Source organism: Anoplopoma fimbria, chromosome 16, assembly GCF_027596085.1.
Source record: "Anoplopoma fimbria isolate UVic2021 breed Golden Eagle Sablefish chromosome 16, Afim_UVic_2022, whole genome shotgun sequence".
NCBI classification, from domain to species: domain Eukaryota; kingdom Metazoa; phylum Chordata; class Actinopteri; order Perciformes; family Anoplopomatidae; genus Anoplopoma; species Anoplopoma fimbria.
The window spans coordinates 7,159,532-7,180,307 of NC_072464.1; the positions used below are offsets into that span (position 1 = coordinate 7,159,532).

General features: G+C 39.2%; 1 protein-coding gene across 2 annotated transcripts; it reads left to right on the top strand.

The window, feature by feature from the left end:
* The first annotated feature begins 1,933 nt into the window (after window positions 1-1,933).
* pcbp3 (poly(rC) binding protein 3) lies at window positions 1,934-20,181 on the top strand. 2 transcript variants are annotated; one of them, XM_054615988.1, is made up of 12 exons: window positions 1,934-2,008; window positions 6,042-6,065; window positions 6,196-6,228; window positions 6,479-6,595; window positions 7,314-7,445; window positions 9,265-9,393; window positions 11,103-11,177; window positions 13,168-13,209; window positions 14,631-14,709; window positions 15,786-15,838; window positions 17,506-17,675; window positions 20,145-20,181. In XM_054615988.1, exons 1-12 carry the CDS (start codon window positions 1,934-1,936, stop codon window positions 20,179-20,181), a joined length of 966 nt encoding a protein of 321 aa, XP_054471963.1. The 2 variants fall into 2 exon arrangements, with proteins under 2 accessions (XP_054471963.1, XP_054471964.1); XM_054615989.1 differs by having other exon boundaries at window positions 14,634-14,709.
* The last annotated feature ends 595 nt before the right edge of the window (window positions 20,182-20,776 follow it).

Genomic DNA, 20,776 nt, shown 5'->3' on the forward strand with positions numbered 1-20,776 from the left:
TTTCAAATGTTTAATTAAAGGAAAACAAGCTAGTCATCTTGCTTGTTTCCTACAAATGAAAACTGCCAAACACTCCTATTGAAAGAAAAGGTGATAAAAAAATGTGCAAACATTGTCTATATTTTGAGATACAGAAGGTGTGAGTTTAAATTTTTTTCACATGAGCACAAAAACAACAATAGCCCAAGGGATTGTCTGGCTTGAAATTAGAAATGTTTTTGCATTTGAATCTGTCGCCAAAAAATCTACCACATAAAATCTGAAATGCTTAACTTTAATCTACAGAGAATATAATCATTTCCTAAGGGCCTTTTGATATCTGTTGACAATTAAATGATAACTTGTGCAGGTAATGATAGCAGTAGAAAGTCAACAGAGTGGATGAACAAATTAATATTTGGATCATGCTGTCTGTGTGCAATGACATTGGCCAAATGTTTAGAAAACAACAATAGCAGTTAAAGCCACTGGGGAAAAAGAGTGAATTCAGTCTCTGTTTAAAATGGCACATTAGGTATTTAAAGTCACAGTACAGAAAAATTTAATCTGGTGAATTTGCATTTTAATATATACATGATCTAAAAAAAAAGGTTAGGAGTGCTGTCAGTACAGTTAAAATGTCAAAATCACAAATCGCAATAACTCTATTTTCATGAAATTGGAAAAATATGTTTTTTCATGCAGTGTGTTATGCACTCTTTCTAATGAATTGTAAGTACCATAGAGTTATCTGTGGAGTCATTACACAATGAATAAATATAAGTCCTAGCTTGTCATGTATGCAGAAACTATTTCTTGATTTAGTATTATTATGCTTTATTCTGTAATATGCAAAGTGTAGACCTAGCAAGGGAAGACATTACAATGAAGAGGACATTTCTTCTAACTTCTTCCACAGAAAAAGTTACTTCCACTTCTTGGCAGAGTCATCCATGCATACAGGCTGTCAGATTTGCCTTTGCCTTAGTAGCAAATTCAAAGGAGAGCAAAGTAATTTGACTAACTTCTGTAAGGGCACTGGAAGAAAACTTAAAAGTCTGACTCAAAGAGCCTTTTATCCATAAGGACTTTACCACTAAGGATTTTGCAAGTCAACATGCAAGTGAGATATTCATTCTAAGTTTGGTCGATGCATTCATTATCTTCATTTAGTTTAATCCCTAGTGCAGTCCTTTGTGAAAAATGAATAGTTTCGACCCTTTAGTGGTCAGTATTATGATTTGTCAACTATTGAGCGTCCCAAATCTATTTCTATATATACCATTTAAAAGGTTAGCCCATTTGCTCCCTCTAAACTGTGGGGTCCAATTATAAACAAAACAATCAGGTTCCTTTTTTATATATTTCTGAGACAGTAAATACCTTAGGGAGCTGAATCTAATTACATTTGGTTATTTCCCGATCTTCTCTGCATAATTATGTATGATTTATGGAGTAAATATTGTGTGGGGACCTCATAAAAGTGATGCGTAGCTGTACTTGCAGACTCCCCTCTACAGTGTTTTATTTTTAGCACACATTTTTGGCAAAATTATCAGCTACAGTTTGAAATGTTTGGTGACCTGTAAAATGAGCATGTTGAGATGAGTTTTTTAAAGTTTTCTTTGGAATTTACATTGCTAGAAACAGGCACACAATTGTATATCATCGTACATTTTTTGACACAAAATGAAAAATAAACAGTTCTTGAATTTTTTTACAATAAGACAAAAGCTGTTGTATTGCAACCTGACAAGACAGAAGTTAGATATCATCTGGTATTTATGATCTGTCTTAATATATGTGAACATATATAATAGTATAGATGATGTGTTTTCATGTGATGTTGTGTTTGGCAGGTGACTGGCTGGCTGGAATACCACCCTACCCCTTCTCCTTCTGAGGACATCCCATTCCAGGACGGTGCTTTGGTCTCACTCCCTCCCCCCCCAGCATGGAGCCCACCAAAGTCCAGTCAGATGGTGGCCTCAATGTCACCCTTACCATCCGCCTCCTCATGCATGGAAAAGTAAGCAGGCACAGACACATTTATGCTGGCTGTGGTAAAAGGGAAAGACATGTTGGCAATTTGTTTCTTCATTGAAGGAGCCTTTAAGTCATATTTTACCTTTTAAAGGAACACTTCAAACTCAAAATTACCATTTGTGTATCAATTACTCACCACATGTTACCTTGAATTCTTTGATAAAACTTCAAACCTTCATGGTAAAAGGAGAATAAAAAACCCCAGAGAAAAGTCACAATAAATTGAAGTCAGTGGGGGCCGAGTTTAACAGTAGCCTTAAAACTTTAAGGATCACCTCACTGCTTTTATACTAATGCTAGTCATGAAGATTACTACTATGGCTCTCGAGGAGCTTGTCAAATATAAGTTCATAACCCTGATGAGGTCATCAGCTGTTTATCTCTGCTTTGACCATCTGATTTTGAACAGAAAACCTATGTTACAAGCTGACAGCATGGAGCTTAAAAGTTGTTTGCAGGCAGGCAGGGAGAGTCTTATGAAAATATGATTGGTTACATTATAGGAAGTATAAGGACCCAGATGTTTTTGAAGCATGAACAGTACTAGAGACTAAAAGCCTCAGCTGCTGACCATCCTTTCCTATATCTGTCGTGGTAATCACCTAAGTGCCATTTTAAGTCATGTTGTATGTTAACCTAAGCTTCACTCAACATTAACTTGAGGATTGTTATTGATATAACCCTAACCCACTATACTAGATTTGCTTTTCTGCAACAACTGCCTCCTAAATTAGTTTAACTCACAGATCCACTGCAGCTGTACATCAATTTTTCTCTCTGAAAGATCAATATGAAATCTCATCTTATCTCCTTGATGTAAGGCTGCCCCTCCCATCCCAGTCTCAGCATAACAGGGGGTCCTGTGCAGAGTGCGTCACCACCTGGGAATAAAACATGACCTTTAGAGTTAAAGACGGAAGTGCTGAGCTTTGATTTTAGCTCTGCTGATCCCACTGCAGTTTGCATCTTCCTAAGCCCTTATACAATATGACAGAATTCATTCAGAAGCTGGACTTGTGGCACTCTCAGCTTCTCCACCCGTTGACGTTTCTCTGCATGAGAACATCGTGGTAGCTGGGCAGCAGCTGTCTTTTGTCATTCAGTGCCACTGTCCAGCTCTCTGCACTAGCTTGACTTCACAACAGTTTATTGTGTTGATACACAGACAGAGCCTCTGGGATCAGGATGGTTGATTAGACCTTACAAGTAGAGACTCCACTTCCAGACTTAAAGAGTGACAGGCATCTACCGACTCTGCTCAGTGTGTTCTTGTCCGTCTGCCCTTAGTGTTTTCAGGTTTCCCATGGCACAGTGGAAGTGGGCACTACCATTGATTTTTTGTTCAAGCACTTATGTGTGCTGTGCTCTCCCTCCACTCTCTTACCCTTCTACTCTTTGAGAGGTGGTCAGACTTCATGTGTGTGTGTGTGTGTGTGTGTGTGTGTGTGTGTGTGTGTGTGTGTGTGTGTGTGTGTGTGTGTGTGTGTGTGTGTGTGTGTGTGTGTTTGTGTGTGTTTTTGTTTTTGCCGGTTAAGATCCATCCTGCACAGTTAACTTGGCCTTTGCTTTCCTGCCCCTGCAATAAAGTGCTAAAGATGTGGTTCACAATAAGTAATAGCAGCAAGCAACTTGCGTCATTTATATTAAGTCTGATGAGTTTGTCAAAGGTTAATGCGTGAAATTGAATGAATGTTTAAATGGCTTCGTCTATAGGGAGGTGTGCTGGCCTCTAGGTAATTGGAGAACCCATGCCACACTTCTCCACTGAGATGGCCTTGTTGGTGGGGTGTGCAGCAGAAAAACTAAAGCCAAAATCTTCCCCTTGTTTTTGTGCCAGTCAATCTGCAGCCAAATGATTCACCCTACTGCATGGCTGCTAATGCAGGAGTTTCAGACACGGGTGACCCAGTGACAGTTTGAATAACCCAGCAGCCACACAGGCCCAGTCAGGCCCCAGAGATGTAGTAGATGGTGTATGGGGAAGGACTTTTGGCAGCATGATCCTGGTCTGGCTCTTTTGCTCACATCAGAAGAAGGCTGCCATTTGGTTGGGCTGTGTGAGGTGTTTAGATAAGATAAGATAAGATAAGATAAGATAAGATAAGATAAGATAAGATAAGATAAGATAAGATAAGATAAGATAATCCTTTATTAGTCCCGCAGCGGGGAAATTTGCAGGTTTACAGCAGCATAGGGTAAAGTGCACACAAGAGACATAGTAGAAGAAGACAAGATAAAAAATAAAAAATGAAATAAAAACAAGTATTATAAATTAGCAATAAAAAACAGTAGAAAATCAACAATAACTGCTAAGAGACATAGTAAAAGAAAGAAAGACAAGATAAAAATAAAAATGAAATAAAAAACAAGTATTATAAATTAGCAATAAAAAACAGTAGAAAATCAACAATAACTGAAATATTATATATTTACAGACAGAAAAAACTATTATAGCTATATTGCACAGTTTATTGTATTGCACATGTCATGTGTCATGTGGTCTGCTGGGAGCAGAGTTGGTTGTGCAACCTGACAGCAGCAGGAAGGAAGGACCTGCGGTACCTCTCCTTCACACACCGGGGGTGAAGCAGCCGGTGGCTGAAGGAGCTGCACAGAGCTGCCAGGGTGTCCTGCATGGGGTGAGAGGTGTTGTTCATCAGGGATGATAGCTTTGCCATCATCCTCCTGTCTCCCACCACTTCCACCGTATCCAATGGACACCCCAGCACACTGCTGGCCTTCCTGACAAGCTTGTTCAGTCTCTTCTTGTCAGCTGCTGAGATGCTGCTGCTCCAGCAGACCACTGCATAAAAAATGGCTGATGCCACCACATAGTCGAAAAAGGTCCTCAGGACTTGTTCTTGCAGAGCGCTTTTCTAGTCTTCCGACCACTCAAGCACTTTAACACTATTAGTCATACAGCCATTCACACACATACACTGATGGCAGGAGCCACTGATGCAGGGGCAGATGATTTGATTGAAGGACGACCCACTCTACCACTGAGCCACGCAGGGGAAGGAATTCATTCTTTAGTTTTCATGTTGTTTTCTTAGTTTTGGGTGTGAGTTTGCTCGAAGCATAAATGCAGACGTAGAAATATGCATCTTATTAGATTTACTGTAGCCAAGAGTGTAATTGTCAGATGTGAGCAATGGATCATTGTCTAAGAGCTTTAATAAATCGCTTTTAATAAAGTTGCTGAATGCATGGAAAGAGACATGTCATTTGTGAAGGATGGACAGCAACTTGCCATGATATAATAAAATAAAATGTTGATGATTAAATAGATGAAAAAGTAGAGATGAGTAAAGCAGTATTATCCAGTAGAGTAGTATTGGAATTTCATTTTCTAAATTGTCGTGGAGTAACAGTTTGAATAAAAAAATTGAAAACGCTTGAATAAGATAAGATAATCCTTTATTAGTCCCGCAGCGGGGATATTTGCAAATTCCGAAAAGTATATTTTAGGGCAATAACCTTGCATAGTGCTTTGTGAATATAAATAAATGCTTAAAGTTGAGATGAAATAAAAAGGGACTTTAAAACCCCTTTACATCACATCCACAATGCACATCCACCTATTTATAAATGTATGAAAAGTTTACAGTTTGTTTTGGTCAAAATCCAATCATCTTTTCTTCCTGCAAAACAAAATGTTACATGTGCTTGCGTAAGCTAGTTCTGATCAATTTCGACCTATCAATATCATGTCATCCATGCATCAATCAATCTGCACCTTTTAGCGAAAAGCTAAAGACTTGCGCAGCAACTGGCCTGCAGCTTGAACGTCACGATGGATGTAACCCTGTGTTAATGCTTGTACCCAGCGCTGCCCCTCTGCCCTTGACTCACTGTGCCACACCAAGCTCATGCAGAGTGATTACATGCAAATGGAAAGTGTGGCCTTCAACACCGCCATGAAGCTGTGAACCCTTTGCATGCCCCTGTACTGTTTCCACCTTCTTCAATTAATCATTGTCTGAAAATCCATGTTTTATTATCTTTTATTGTAGGAGGTTGGAAGTATAATTGGAAAGGTATGTTATTTTTATTAGATCACACATGTTTGTATTGTGGAAAATAAATATATATAAAAATATAAATATATATATGAATCGTGATTTTAATAATTAAATAAAAAAATAATGAAATGTACTTTTTTTACAGAAAGGGGAAACAGTCAAAAAGATGCGAGAAGAGGTGGGTCTCGGTCCAAAAAAATATAACAGTATAAATTACAAAATAATTACCATTTTACCACTTTTGTACCACTTTGAAGAATACAAATTTCTGAAAATGAATGACAAATTCATGTCATCTTCGATTTTGATACTATCTTAAATTCACTATTGGTGAATGGATTATTCAAATTATATATTTGTTCCTGGATTAAGGTCGCACATCAACTATATTGACCCCATTGACAGTATGTTTGTTTTGTTTTTTCCAGAGCGGAGCACGAATCAATATTTCTGAGGGCAACTGTCCAGAGAGGATTGTCACCATCACTGGACCAACAGACACCATTTTCAAAGCTTTCGCTATGATTGCCTACAAATTCGAGGAGGTATTATAAGACAGATACAGCAGTGTTTCTATATAAAGTGAAATACGCAAGTCCAACGGGAGTTCAAGGCCTTTTGCTATATTTATGAACAGACAAAGTGTACATAGAAATTACAAGTATCATTTTAGACACAGGTGCAGTATCTCAAAAGAGCTGACACAAAGATCTGCTTTTATCTTAAAGGACTACAACTAAGGTTATATAATAGTTATATTTTACATATGCAAAATGACTCTCCAGTTGTTAAATATATACACAGAGTTTTCTGATCAGTAACACATATACAGCCATCAGGCGCATACTCCTTCATCGTGGTAGATATTTGTATCCCATGTCTAGGTGAATTGGAGTCATCTCCTTTTGGCGGGTTTTTCCTCTGATCGTGTCTTTGATGTGACACATCTACTTGATATACCTAAGTACTGTGACTGCAACTTGCAAGAGGAGACCCTCTGCTGTGTCCTCAGTGACGTGTGTAAAATCTGGTCTGCTGAAACAAGGCTTTCGTTATTTACTGACACAGCCAGAGAGCAGTGCTCATTCACCAAGCAGAGAAGATATGAAAGAATGATTGAAGAGCATGTGTTTCTGCAGGTCATTTGCACTGACCTTTGAGTTTGTGAACTGATTTATATGGATAGGCATCATTGATTTGTTTGGGTCACATTGAGGAACATTTTTACCACTGCAAAATGAAATACACAGTCTTGTTTTCCAGGACATAATCAATTCCATGAGCAACAGCCCAGCAACCAGCAAGCCTCCAGTCACCTTAAGGCTTGTAGTGCCGGCCAGTCAGTGTGGCTCCCTCATAGGTAAAGGAGGCTCCAAGATAAAAGAAATGAGAGAGGTATGCAATGAAACCTTCTTTATTGATAAACACAAAAGGAAAGAAATGCTACATGGACAACAAAGTCAAGCCTTTTCTAGTTATTGCATTATTTCTTTATGCAAGACAAAGAAAAAGTAGTGTAGACACATTTTTTGTCCCTCCCCTGGTGTTATTTACATTTTGTGAATTTACATTCACTATGAATACTTAAAGGGGAACTACCCTCGTTTTCAAAATTCATAAATGTTAGTCTAATGTTCATAGATAGTCCAAAAGTATAAGTTAACATTGCCAACACTCTCTGAAATGTGCTAAAAATGTGTGCTAAAACTCAAATTTGTGATGTCATGAAGTAATGTGTCGAACTGCTCCATAGACAATGAATTGGGAAAGATGTTTTAGATGAAACAGAGTGCAACCAGGGAATTTTCTGACTATTTGGGTACATTCTCAGTTTCAGCTTAACAATTCCAAAGAATAAAGCTCATTTTGGTATAAAAATGTCTCCAATTCATTGTCTATAAAGCAGCTCCAGACTAATACCGGTACTTGATGGCATCCCAAGTTTGATACCAACTTACCTGTCTTTTGGCCATGGTAAAAACATATTGTTGGAGGTGTTATTTTTAATGGGAGGATAAATATAGACATGTGTTCAATGTGCAATTAAATTGTTTCCTTTTACCTTATTTATTTAATGTTTTCATTTGATATGTAGGAATTTAATCATGTAATAGCTCTGTAATATTCTCACCTTGTAGAAAAGATTAATAAGCATAGTTGGAGCCCTGTTACAGACTTTTCCCATTCAACTCTTGATGGAAGCACATTGAACATTTTACATATTTCATGTTCACCCAATAAGGTTTTGGCTGTTTGGACTATTAAAGGGGAACAATACATCCTGGGAATTAATACATGCAGTACACATACCAACCCTGTTTCCAGCCAAATGATGTTACCATACAATTAAACTGAATTCTCAATAATGTTTAAATGGAAACGTAGTTTTGCCCTGATTACGTTCTCAGTTTTAATGAAACGGTTTTAAATATGTTGCTAGGGTTGTAAAGTGAAACAAAACCAAACAAAAATGCAACAAAGGTTAGGTTAATGCAACATAACTATTTGAGTAGGTAGCAAACATCATGGATCAAAATGACCATGTTCATTATGTTTTTTAAGCTACGGACTAAAATTAAAGCAAAGGTATCTTTTGGTTAACCACAGGACGAGAATAGTGGCCACCTGGGTAAAAGCCATGTATTTGTTTTACCCATCCTCGACCTCACCCTACGTTATGCAGACTGTCATTAGAAATGTATTTGCGTTACGTTATTAGACAAACTTAATCCGGGACAAAATACGTTTATTACCTCCAAAGGTAATTAACAAGGCAGTTTCATTGTATGGTAACATCATTTTTTAAGAGACAGGGCTTCACAAACACATCTGACTAAGAGTCTAAAACTGCAAGAGGCTTTGGGTGGCTGCACTAAGCACTGCTGTGCTTAGAGATAAATGCTAACATGCTAACATGCTCAGACTGACCACAGTCTAATAAATCTACTTGCACTACCAACTATTGATGGGAACATGATTTATCCACAGCCTGTGCAGCAGTTGAGCAATGTGGCACTGTTGTAGTACAACGCTACACCACAACTTTTTACAACAGTATTAGATCATACCCAGCTTTGATATTGGATGTTGTCAGAGGTTCAAGAAAGTTGCACCTTTCAACTTTTCTACTCACAAAGATCATGAGGCACAGCCTGTGTGACTTAGAACAGAATCCTGTCAACATTGTCCCTCTAAGTCCCTTACTCTACTCCAGTCCACAGGGGCCCAGGTCCAAGTAGCAGGGGACATGCTGCCCAACTCCACAGAACGTGCAGTGACAATCTCTGGGACCCCAGAAGCCATCATTCAGTGTGTCAAACAAATCTGTGTCGTCATGCTGGAGGTAGAGTATGTCAAGATGGAGCGATATTTAATTCAAATGCTAGTTTTAGTAAGAATAAACTTCTGTATTTTTGAAGAACTTTTTTAGGCTACAAAGCTGTGTCACTGCTTGTGGAGGTAAAACACATTTTCTCAGGAATCGATGGTTGAATGGGAATCAGTGTTTTAAATTTAAAAAAAGGGATAAGATGAGACAAATTAGGCTTTGTCTGGGTGAGAAACACCTGATTATTGTTTTCCATAACTGTCAACTTGACAAGCACTCTGCTTGCGTAATTGAGGCCCTGAGAGTGTAATTTGTGTCCAGCCATGTCATTTCGAATTTGTAGCAGACTTGGTTAGGTATTAGAAACTCAAGAATTATTTGTGGTCTAAACACTTTGAGAATACATAGTAAAATTGTCTCATTACAGTGAAGAGGAAGCAATTTGTATTTACCACTTGACCCTTTTTTTGTGTATAACCATCCAGGTGAACTGTCAGTAATACCCAAGCCTTTTTCAGTACCATTAAAAACACAGTTCTTGTTTCTTCATATTGTATTTAAAGCACATACCTAAGTAGACAGTCCTCCCCTCACAGAGCAGCAGCTACAGAGGAAATCTAATTAAGCCCTCTCCAATGTCTTGAATAGCCCTGTTGCTGAAGCTCAGCATGAATCAATCAATAGCTCTGTGTCATTAAAGTAAGTTTGCAAATGGAACTTCCCTTCCTTCTCACTGAAATCACCTCCCTGCTGTCTTGGGAAAAAAAGATAAAATAGTGTTGTGGTGATAGCACATTTAATCTGTGGTCATCAAGTTTCACACATTCCAGGTATTTGTATTGTGTAGTATCTTCCATGAATAGCCTACTAATACCTCTGAGCTCCATGACTCCTTTATGTTTTCACAAACAACATTTCAGTTTTCAGAAGCTGCCGGCAAATAAAAACATTACAAAGAGTACAAAGTTACCAAGACGCGGTGTTATCTCAGAGGTATTTTTCTGCTGTTTCTCTGATAAAATGTCATTGAGAGCATTAAGACATGTAATTACCAAGTGAATGAAGGCTTTTCCCATATTTATCACTAAGAATTATTGAAAAACTTTTACATTAAATGAAACAAACTACGTCAAACACAAGAGTACCATAGTACTAAAAAGAAAAAGCTCAACATTTTTGGAAATAAGCTTATTAATGTTCTTGCTGAGAGTTAGATGACAAGCTCAATACCATCATCATATCCGTTCATTAAATATGAAGAGACAGCCAGTAGCCAGTTAGTGTAGCTTAGCATAAAGACTGTTAAAAGGTTGAAACAGCTAGCCTGACCTTAACTAAAGGTAACATAATCTGCCTACCATCAACAACTCTCAAGCTTACTATCTAATATGAAGTCACTGCACCCGGCCAGAAAATAGTCTGTCATAAAACTCCCAGTAAAACCACAACCAGTTGCTTTTACAATTAGTTTTTTGTACGGACCAAACAAACAAGATATAACATGTCACAGTGTTAGCTTTGGCAGTGCTGGTAGGTGTTTTATATGCTAAGCTAAGCTAACATATTTGGCATACATACTTGAAAGTGGTGTAGATCTTATTCTTTAATTCTAAGCATGTTAGAATGAGCATATTTACCAAAATGTTGAACAAGCGTTTGCCTTTTTGTTTTAAATAAGGTAAGAACATACTGACTCTGCCTCTCCTCTCTTCCTTTTCTCTTAGTCTCCACCCAAAGGTGCCACCATCCCTTATCGCCCAAAGCCTGCTTCCACCCCAGTCATTTTTTCTGGTGGCCAGGTAAGAGCTGATGTGGGTCTAGCTTGCTAATCTGTGCCCACAACCAACCAGAGGCTGTTACTGCAGCATGATCCACTGCTTGTTCCTGCTTGTCTTTCTACTTTTCATGTGCAATCATGCCTGCCACCACAACCCTTTTACAAATGATGCTGTCCTCGCTAGAACAATCACAGCATTGGTTGTATGTTCAAACACTAAAATGACCAGTGTTTGCATTTTCCTGACATACAATCTCTTGCTGTTGTGCAAATTTGTTTGTGCGCTGTCAGCAGCAAAGGAAGAAGTAGTGTGACATTATGAAACTGCTTCATTAATTCTCGGTAAGTTAGGCCAGGCTTGGTTTGATGTGTGTACAAAACTTGTGACTTTGGTGCCAGAGTATGCAGTTCCAACACAGTTTCACTCCTAACTCGTCAAATACAGACGGTTGGTCAGTGCCCCTCGAGTCTGATACCGAAGAGTCACCCCTTAGCATCTATATGAGACACATCACACTTTACTCTAACTCCACTGTAACCCCCACCCTTGTTATTATTAGTCGATCAGTTCAACTGATGTAGTATAAAGAGTTAGATAGTCCACACAGGACTGGTGGGTGTGGAACACACAGCTTTCCTCCAGGTGACCGCTTTTCATGCCCCATTTGACTCTAAAAGTGAATGTTGACATTTTGTCAAGTGAGTCCTCAGTCACTAGAGTACTAGTGTCGTTGGTCACATGTCTCACTTTAGTACCTAGTCATGTGACTCTGTTGTGATTTTTATCCAGTCTCGAGAGGTATACAATTGTAAAATTTAGCACAAAATCTGTGAAACAAATGGTATGAATCCAAGAATTGCTGCAAAAAATAATGAGACATATGAGAGCATGAGAATGGCCATAATTTACGTCCATCATAATGTTCTAAGCCCTTTTAGTCTTTCACAATTTATTTTAATTAATTAATTAGTATATTTTTATTTCTGATTCATGTCTAGAACCACTTCCCACACCCTGCTGAGATGCATCTCAAATGACTTTTCTGGTTCCAAGATTTCAGATGAGGCATACCACTATATATACCCCTATGTGGCTTATTATGATGACCTCACAGCTCCCCTTAAAGATCCCCTCTCCCCTACTAAAATGGGAAAAAACGAGATGATGTTGGTCTGGTATAGTTAAAAAGTTTTGCCAACTGTGCTGAACAAGCACCAGAATGTGACGAGTTGGGATGAGAACATGTTGCCTGTATATGGGGTTACTGCTTTGAAAGTGGCAATAATGATTATGGCTAAGAAGATCATTCACTGTAATATCTCTTACTGTTTTGGAAAATCATGATATATTTGCAATAAAAAAGTTTTTATGGTGCTTTTAAGCTCAAAGTGTGTGGAGAGATTGTACATAGCTGAGAATGAACAAGCTAATTTAGTTTTCTGTGTGTTCGGCAGGACATGAAATGCCACAGAAATGCAAACTTTGTGTTTTGTGTCCCTCGGCACCTAAACAATGCCAATGGAAAGTCAATTAGGATTGCGATGGACAGGTGAATTAAACACATCAACGTGATTATGCAATGGTCAGAGCTACTGACATTGTATTGAATATCCAGAAAGACCATTTATGGATTGTGGGAGGGGAGGACTTTCAACCATGAGACCAGTGTTGTACAGCGCGTATCCAAAGGTGTTGTTGTCAAGTGACATGTTCATGATGGGTTAAGTGGTTTGTTGCCCAAACTTAAAGGTACTTAGTTATTTTAAGTTCAACCTTGATATTTTTCTAAACTTTAGTGGTTTGTTGACCAAACCTTACCCCTTTTGTAGCGTAATGCCAGAAAAAGAGCCGAGCTATACGAAAGAATCTACTATTTGTGTCCATGTGCACAAAACGATAGCAGTTTGTGACTAGTTCACAAACTATCTAGAGACTGTGTTTGATTTTCTACTCCTCTTATTGTTAACCAGATGTTAAAACCTGTTATCTGTTATGTTTTTCATCTCCTCAGGCCTACACAATTCAGGGACAGTACGCCATACCACATCCAGATGTGAGTTCTTGGTCTCATTTTTATTCAGTCAATAATTCAACCTGTATATTAATCATGTACTATAAAAAAATAGTTACAGATATATTATTACATCGAAACACCAACTCTTTGAAGTTATTTAGAGGCAAGTCATAAATCGGGACCTCCTGAATCTCTGGCCCTGTGGTTTAAAGCACCAGTGTGTAGCATTTCTTGGGATCTAAATGGATAAATGGAATTTAACATTAATAACTAAAAAACCCAAAATTAAGATTTGTGGTGTTTTTGTTAGCTTAGAGAAACCCCTTAATATCTACATAGGGATTGGGTGCCCTTCACAGAGTCTGCCTTGTTTCACTGCCATGTTTCTAGCGAGGTACTGCCAGCCGCCGTCTGACATCCGTAGCTCCTAAGGTAATGTTGTTATTAGAAGGATGGCCTCTAAACCAGGCAAACGATCTTACAACACTCAGCGGCTCATGTTACCACAGGTCTTGGTATGGGAGAAGGGACCGGAGGGATATTCAGTTGGTTGCAATCTGCAACCTCACCACCAGATGCCACCAAATCCTTCACACTGTCCCTTAAGGGTGAACTAGAGCTCAAAAGAACTCTTACCATGTGTGGTTGATAACAAAACCTTGACTGTTGGGGATAACAATAAAAACAAAGACAATTATAAAAGTTTTGATGTAGACACCCCTTTAATTCTGCTGGACCATATAGTCTCCATTAATAATCTGCGTTCATATGTCCTTGTCATAAGAGCATCTCAAGAGCTACTGTGTCACATCCACTAATTCAAAGTTGGGCAGTGATTGATGCCACTGGAGGTGGTGGTTGACGGTACAATCACTCAAGCACAGGCTTGACACTCTCTTCCACCCTCATTAAAACTCCTCTTAAAAGGAGAAGAAAGCTTGAAAGCATCCATCTTCCCCCATTCCTGATGGAAATTATCCACAGCAGGGGATGGACATCCTGTGACCATGTCTGGGGGGGGCGGCGGCTTCTCTGACAGGCATGTTAAATCCAAAGGTTCTCAGTTCTGAGTCATAAGTGCCAGCTAGAAGGACACATGGTAATTAAAAGGGGCAAATGGGAATGAAATTATTTCCTGCTTATGGTTTATGTGCTCATGTGTGGAGTTGTTTGTCTCTCCATTTTGTTCCTTAAAAAAACCCCACATTGATAAATATGAAAATGACAAGGGCATTGGCAGAAAAGAAAGAACAATTAAATTACCCAGCAATTAACAACTCATGACAGACAATCACCGCTCTCTGTATCTCTTTTTCTCTTTCTTTTTTGTCCTCCACCACCCTGTGTCATGGCCTCCTTCTCCTCACCGTTTCTTCACTCTAGTTTTGGTTTGCTTCATTTCTTGGTGTGACCTGTGTAACAGTAACCTCTTAGTTCTACTTTCCCTCCCAACCCTTCAGCAGTTGACCAAGCTCCACCAGTTGGCTATGCAGCAAACCCCCTTTACCCCTCTCGGACAGACCACCCCTGCTTTCCCTGGTACGTACCCACAAGGCCCTTTAGACATTTCCTTCTCTTTGCATCCAGAGAAACACATTTCTCTTCCCCTATCTTCCACCTTATCTCTCTTGTGGCGCAGCATGACTTGACCCCCGTGGTTTCTCTCGTTTGATTTCTTTTCACGTATATATTTTTCTCCTGGCTCTGTCTGATATAGTGCTGGTGAAATGCACAAACAAAATTGCACTGGGCTTCTCTTTTAAACAATGAATCAATAATTGTGTTATCACTTGGGAACAGGATCCTTCTTCTAACACATTTTTAGCTTTCTTAACTTTCCATTACAGATGAAAACCTCCAGGGAAATAGGTTGGCCACATTGTACTGTAATAATAACCAACTGAATCTGCCCCCAACTCAACAGTTTCATATGGACCTTGGTACATATTATTATTGATGTATCATGTTCGGCATGTAAATTTGCAAAAGACCAACTGAAGAGCTCATTAATAAATATGTTTGATTCTTTGTTTACCATTTTTATCTTAACAGATGTGTGTTACTCTTATACATGAAATTATTGATTGAATCAACACAAGTTCTTAAAAAAATGCCCTAAAATGTATTTAAATGACTTTTGTCACATCAAATCTGACACACACACACACACACACAATTTGATAAGGAGAAGTGGTGTACAAATAAACTGCAGCAAAGGTTTCATTGGGAAATAATTTACATAATTCAAGGCCAATTTTATATTTTGGAAAAATATATGCTCATTATCTTGACGAGAGTTTAATCATATAATACCACTCTAATGCTAGAGCCAACAGCCAGTTAGCTTAGCTTAGCAAAAAGAATAGTAACAGTAGGAAATCAGCTAATCGTGGCTATCCTGGTTAGCTGTAAAATCTGCCTAACAACAATTTTAAAGCTAGTTAGCTGAGAATATTGTCACATCATATTGACAGTGGTATCAATCTTCTCATCCAATTCTTTGCAAAGAAACGAATAAGCCCATTTCCCAAAATATTAATAATAGGCCTTTGAAAGGTTAAAGTGACTTTTAAAGTCAAATCTCTTTTTTCTTATCCCATTGCTCCCCAATTCAGGTTTGGATGCCAGTCCACCAGCCAGCACCCATGAACTCACCATTCCCAATGATGTGAGTAATGCTTTCTTGAGACAGCTGACTGTGGGATATACATTTATGTGTCAATATTCTGTACTTTTCAAATGATGTGTCTTCCAATTAACATATCAAATACATTCAAGTGATGTTGACATGATATTTATTGTGCAAAGTTTCAGATTCATGTCATAGTGTAGTACCTTAAATGATTCAGTCTTTTGTCATAGAGAACCCTGATAAAGAAAATGTTTGCAAATGTACACTGAAATAATCCTGTTCTTTTTAATGTATAAATGTTATAAGCACATATTACTTACAACATTAGCAACAATGATCCTACAAATTACATTACATTACATTACATTACAGTCATTTAGCAGACGCTTTTATCCAAAGCGACTTACAGGAAGTGTATTCAACATAGGTATTCAAGAGAACTACTAGTCACCAGAAGTCATAAGTGCATCTCCTTTCTTAAACAAGCATCTTAAAGCATAAACCAGAGCAAAAGTATAGTGCAGAAGCAAATTACTACGAAAACAATAATTGCAACAAACTAATACGAATATAATAGGTGCTACAAACTACTACGAATAGGATAAGTGCAATAAACTAATACAAATACAATAAGTGCAGCGAACTGATACGAATACAATAAGTGCAACAACTAATACGAAGTGCTACGAGGAAGGCTCAGGGTAGTACTTCTTGAAGAGGTGAGTTTTCAGCCTGCGCCGAAAGATGGGCAGCGACTCAGTGGGGAGTTCATTCCACCACTGTGGGGCCAGGACAGAAAAAAGCTGTGACCGGGTGGATCGGCCGCAGGGACCTCTGAGCGACGGGGCAACCAATCGCCCCGAGGCAGCAGAGCGAAGTGGTCGGGCGGGGGTGTAGGGCTTGACCATGGCCTGGAGATAGGAAGGAGCTGTTCCTTTCACTGCCCTGTAGGCTAGCACCAGAGTCTTAAACTGGATGCGAGCTCTTACAGGGAGCCAGTGTAGAGAACGGAGAAGGGAAGTTGTGTGGGAGAACTTGGGGCGATTGAACACCAGACGTGCTGCAGCTTTCTGGACAAGCTCCAGAGGTCTGATGGCCGACGCCGGGGCTCCGGCAAGTAGTGAGTTGCAGTAGTCCAGGCGGGAGATGACCAGAGCCTGGATGAGCACCTGCGCCGTCTCCTCAGTGAGGAAGGGGCGAATCCTCCTGATGTTGTAGAGGAGGAATCTGCAGGAGCGTGTGACCGATGCAATGTTTGCTGAGAACGACAGTTGGTCGTCCAGGGTCACACCCAGATTCCTCACAGTCCGAGTTGGCGTCACCACGGCATCATCAATGGTGATGGACAGGTCTCGGTGCGGGCAACCCTTCCTCGGGAGGAACAGTAGCTCGGTTTTGTCCAGGTTGAGCTTCAGGTGGTGTGTCGCCATCCACTTCGATTACAGCGCCATCCACTTCGATTACAGCACAAATTACAGTTCTTACTGTTTATACAGCAGAATACCCCCAATCAGCTGATCTATTGCTATCATTAATCAAACTTAATTTGCTGTATGATGTTTTTTAACCAAAACCCAGGCCATTTCATAACCCATTAAACTGCCTTTTAAATGTCAAATTATAACTTTAGGTAGTAATAAATGTATTAAGACAACAAAGACGTTTCCTTGCTTCATGTCCAAATACTTCTGTTTTCCCCCCAGCTAATAGGCTGCATCATTGGACGCCAGGGAACCAAAATAAATGAGATTCGACAGATGTCTGGAGCGCAGATCAAGATTGCGAACGCCATGGAAGGCTCGTCAGAGCGCCAGATCACCATCACAGGGACTCCTGCTAACATCAGCCTGGCCCAGTATCTCATCAATGCCAGGTAACCTTTCAACTCTTACTGCTGGGCTCCAGCACAATCTAAAGGGTTGAAGCAACACATGACTGATCATGCTCATAGCAAAGATCTTGGAAAATATGTGATTTTGCAGTTTGAAAAGAAAAAAGAAATAGCTTGCTAGTTTAGTGTTGACATTCACGATACTTTGATGAGTTGCCAGAAGAACCACGATATCTGTCAGGTTTTGACAAGTGACAGATAAGGCCATTAATAATGCGGCTATTCATGTTATATTCTTGGTTTTTCCTTTCTACTTTTGTTCTTTGTTTCCACCCAAGTGTAGACATTAATATGCATTAGGTTTCTGCCAGTACACTCTCCAGTACACTTTGCAAGTAAGTGGCTCATTGGAGCAATGCCAACTACTGAGACGGATCTGTGTCTTTTGACAGAACCTGCAGATTAGTAAACTGAATGTTCAATGAGTAAATCATCAAATGCTCAGTGCCAACTTCAGTTTGGAAAGTTCATCGACAAAATCTTCATGACAAGTCTTTAAGGTATGCAGCCTCAACAAGCCAAATATAGAAGATGACCATGTGTATTTGCACATAAGCCATTTATGTTATTAACTTAAAAAACAACTAACTGTGAGACAAAATCTGTTGAGCCTGGAGACAATATATACAGATTCTGGACAGTATAGATACATACCAGTAAAATACTGAGGAACATAGTTTTCATTTGAATTTTTTTGTGAGGCTCCACAACGCCTGTCTCTTTTTCCCCATCTATCTGCTCAAACCAGTAATTCATTATCAACAGAGAAAATAAACGCAACCTCTCTGATGTCCACAGGCTACCTACACCTCAAAGGCAAATGTTATCAGCGTCAGAGCAGGAGAACCCACATACCGATACACAACAAACAGGACTTAATTTCTTTGATTTCTTAAGGGCATTTCAGAAAACAGTCCGTTGAGAAACTAATGGTTATTGCTTTCCCACAATTCCAATGGCAGGTTCAGGGACGTGGCTGCCATGTGGAATGACCCCTCATCCATGACTACATCCTGAAGTCACCCCAAATCTGCTTCTGCTTGCAGAAGCTAACATCAAAACCACCGTTTCAAAATTAACCTCTTTGTGTTATCCCATGAAACTTTCCCTAGACTCCCTTGGTTTTGCAAAAGAAAATACCTACATTAAAAGTCAGACACTTGGGATTGGTTTTCGTTAAGAATAGTTTGACATTTTGGGATATTAATTGATTATTATTATTACTACTATTTTTGCTTGGTGTTATATAAGAAAATCAATATCACTCTCAGCCCTCAATAGTCTGGTGACCTGTCCAGGGTGAACCCTGCCTTTGCCCAATTTCAGCTGGGATTGGCTCCAGCCCTCACGCGACACTGAACAGTAAAAGCAGTTAAAGATAATGGATGGGTGGATGCCACTCACATGTCTGTGAGTTACATATTAGTGAGTGTAGCTGGCGGGAAACAGCTAGCCTGGCAACAGCTTTGTCGCATAACAGACTGCCCACCTTCCGGTTCCCCCTGAGGTTAACACTGTTAGCTCTGTTAGCACTGTTGCCGTTGCTTGCACTGTTGGCACTGTTAGCATTGTTAGCTTCAAGCTGCCGGCTAAGCTGTCATTAAGTTGAGAAAGGCAAAAGAAACGCTCTGAATTTGAAATTTAGCACCGTTAAAAAAAACCTAAATATGATATAATAATTAGTGAGTTATTAAGGTGCTAGTAAGCAGATTCTACAACCTTAATTAAGACACGCTGGCTGTGCCTATTACCAGGTTTTATGCTGTGCTTTTCTCAACTAACCATCTCCTAGCTTTAGCCTGCAGACATAAGTGTGGTATTCTCATCTAACTGCAATAAAAGGGACTAAGGCATTTCCCAAAATGTGAAATTATTCCTTTTAGTACACTCTTCATTTAGCATGGATCATTTCAATAATAATATTGTATTTATTTTTGTCATTCCTATATTAGATCAGTTTCCCTATTTAGTCCAATTGTGTCATTGTCCGGAAAGAGTAAAATAATAAAAAAAATGTAAAATGAACAAAAAAGCAAAGATAAAAAAAAGACAAAACACATGACTGCCACTTGAGGTATGCTGTCAGAAAGAAATGTGATGTGATGTGTCTGTCAGGGAATACAGCTATTTATACACATCTCATGACACCACCATTCTTTTCTGTCCACTGCATGGCTTCATGAAGGGGTTTAGTACTGCATGGTTATGTTACCATATTTTTTATAAGTTTTATGTGAAAGGGTACAATGAAAAATATGGTATCAAATCTGCGCAAGAAAAAAAAACTGGTGCCAGCAAAAACTCGAGCACAAAGCCAGCCATTACAGCATAACTTTCCCTTTCAAGCGAAAGTTCTTCTTTCACAGCTGTTTTATTTTCTCTGTCTTGCCTCCCCACCCTCCCCTCCCCCGCTCCTCCTCCTCCTCCCCCGCCTTCCCTGAACTGTTCTAGGCTGACGTCTGAAGTCACTGGAATGGGCACACTCTAATTTCTACCCATCTTCCCTCAGTGCATCACATGGCCTTTGAGTGAATGGCATTGCACCTAGTATATTTATTTATCTGTATTTGACTGTCCTGAGTGATTTATGATTTCTCGTATTTACTGTTAACATGTGCATCTGCACTGTTGCCAGGATGCCTCACACCTCTGGCCCTGTTGTTTCTGTTTCTGAAAGGTCGCTTTACTTTTTTGTCACTCTAGTACCTTTCACGGCATCTCACGCACCGCGCCGCTTTGTTTTACCTCATGTTTTTAACACGTCACTGCACTTTTCTTTCTTGAACCGCAGGCACCCGAAAGTAAATGCAAAGAAAACCAAAAGAATATTACAGCAATTCCAACCAAGCTTGTCTGTCCTTTACCCCACGTTCTGATATATTAACACATTTTTATTCCATATTCAAAAAAATTCAATACCATGGTCAATGCATAACTAAACACAAAGGTTCAATAAGCAGATATATTTTTTTAGTTTCTTTCACACTTTTTGACAAGCAGACATTTTCCTGCTTGTCTGAGTGTTACACTCTAGATATATCTGCATTACACACTACTGCCTTTCCAATTTATTTCAAAATCAA

Excerpts from the sequence above, each read along its gene's own strand:
- pcbp3 (XM_054615988.1), top strand. The coding sequence starts at position 1,934 with ATGGAGCCCACCAAAGTCCAGTCAGATGGTGGCCTCAATGTCACCCTT. Across the intron at positions 6,596-7,313 it reads TTGCCTACAAATTCGAGGAG|GACATAATCAATTCCATGAG; the intron begins GTATTATAAGAC and ends CTTGTTTTCCAG. Across the intron at positions 11,178-13,167 it reads TCATTTTTTCTGGTGGCCAG|GCCTACACAATTCAGGGACA; the intron begins GTAAGAGCTGAT and ends TCATCTCCTCAG.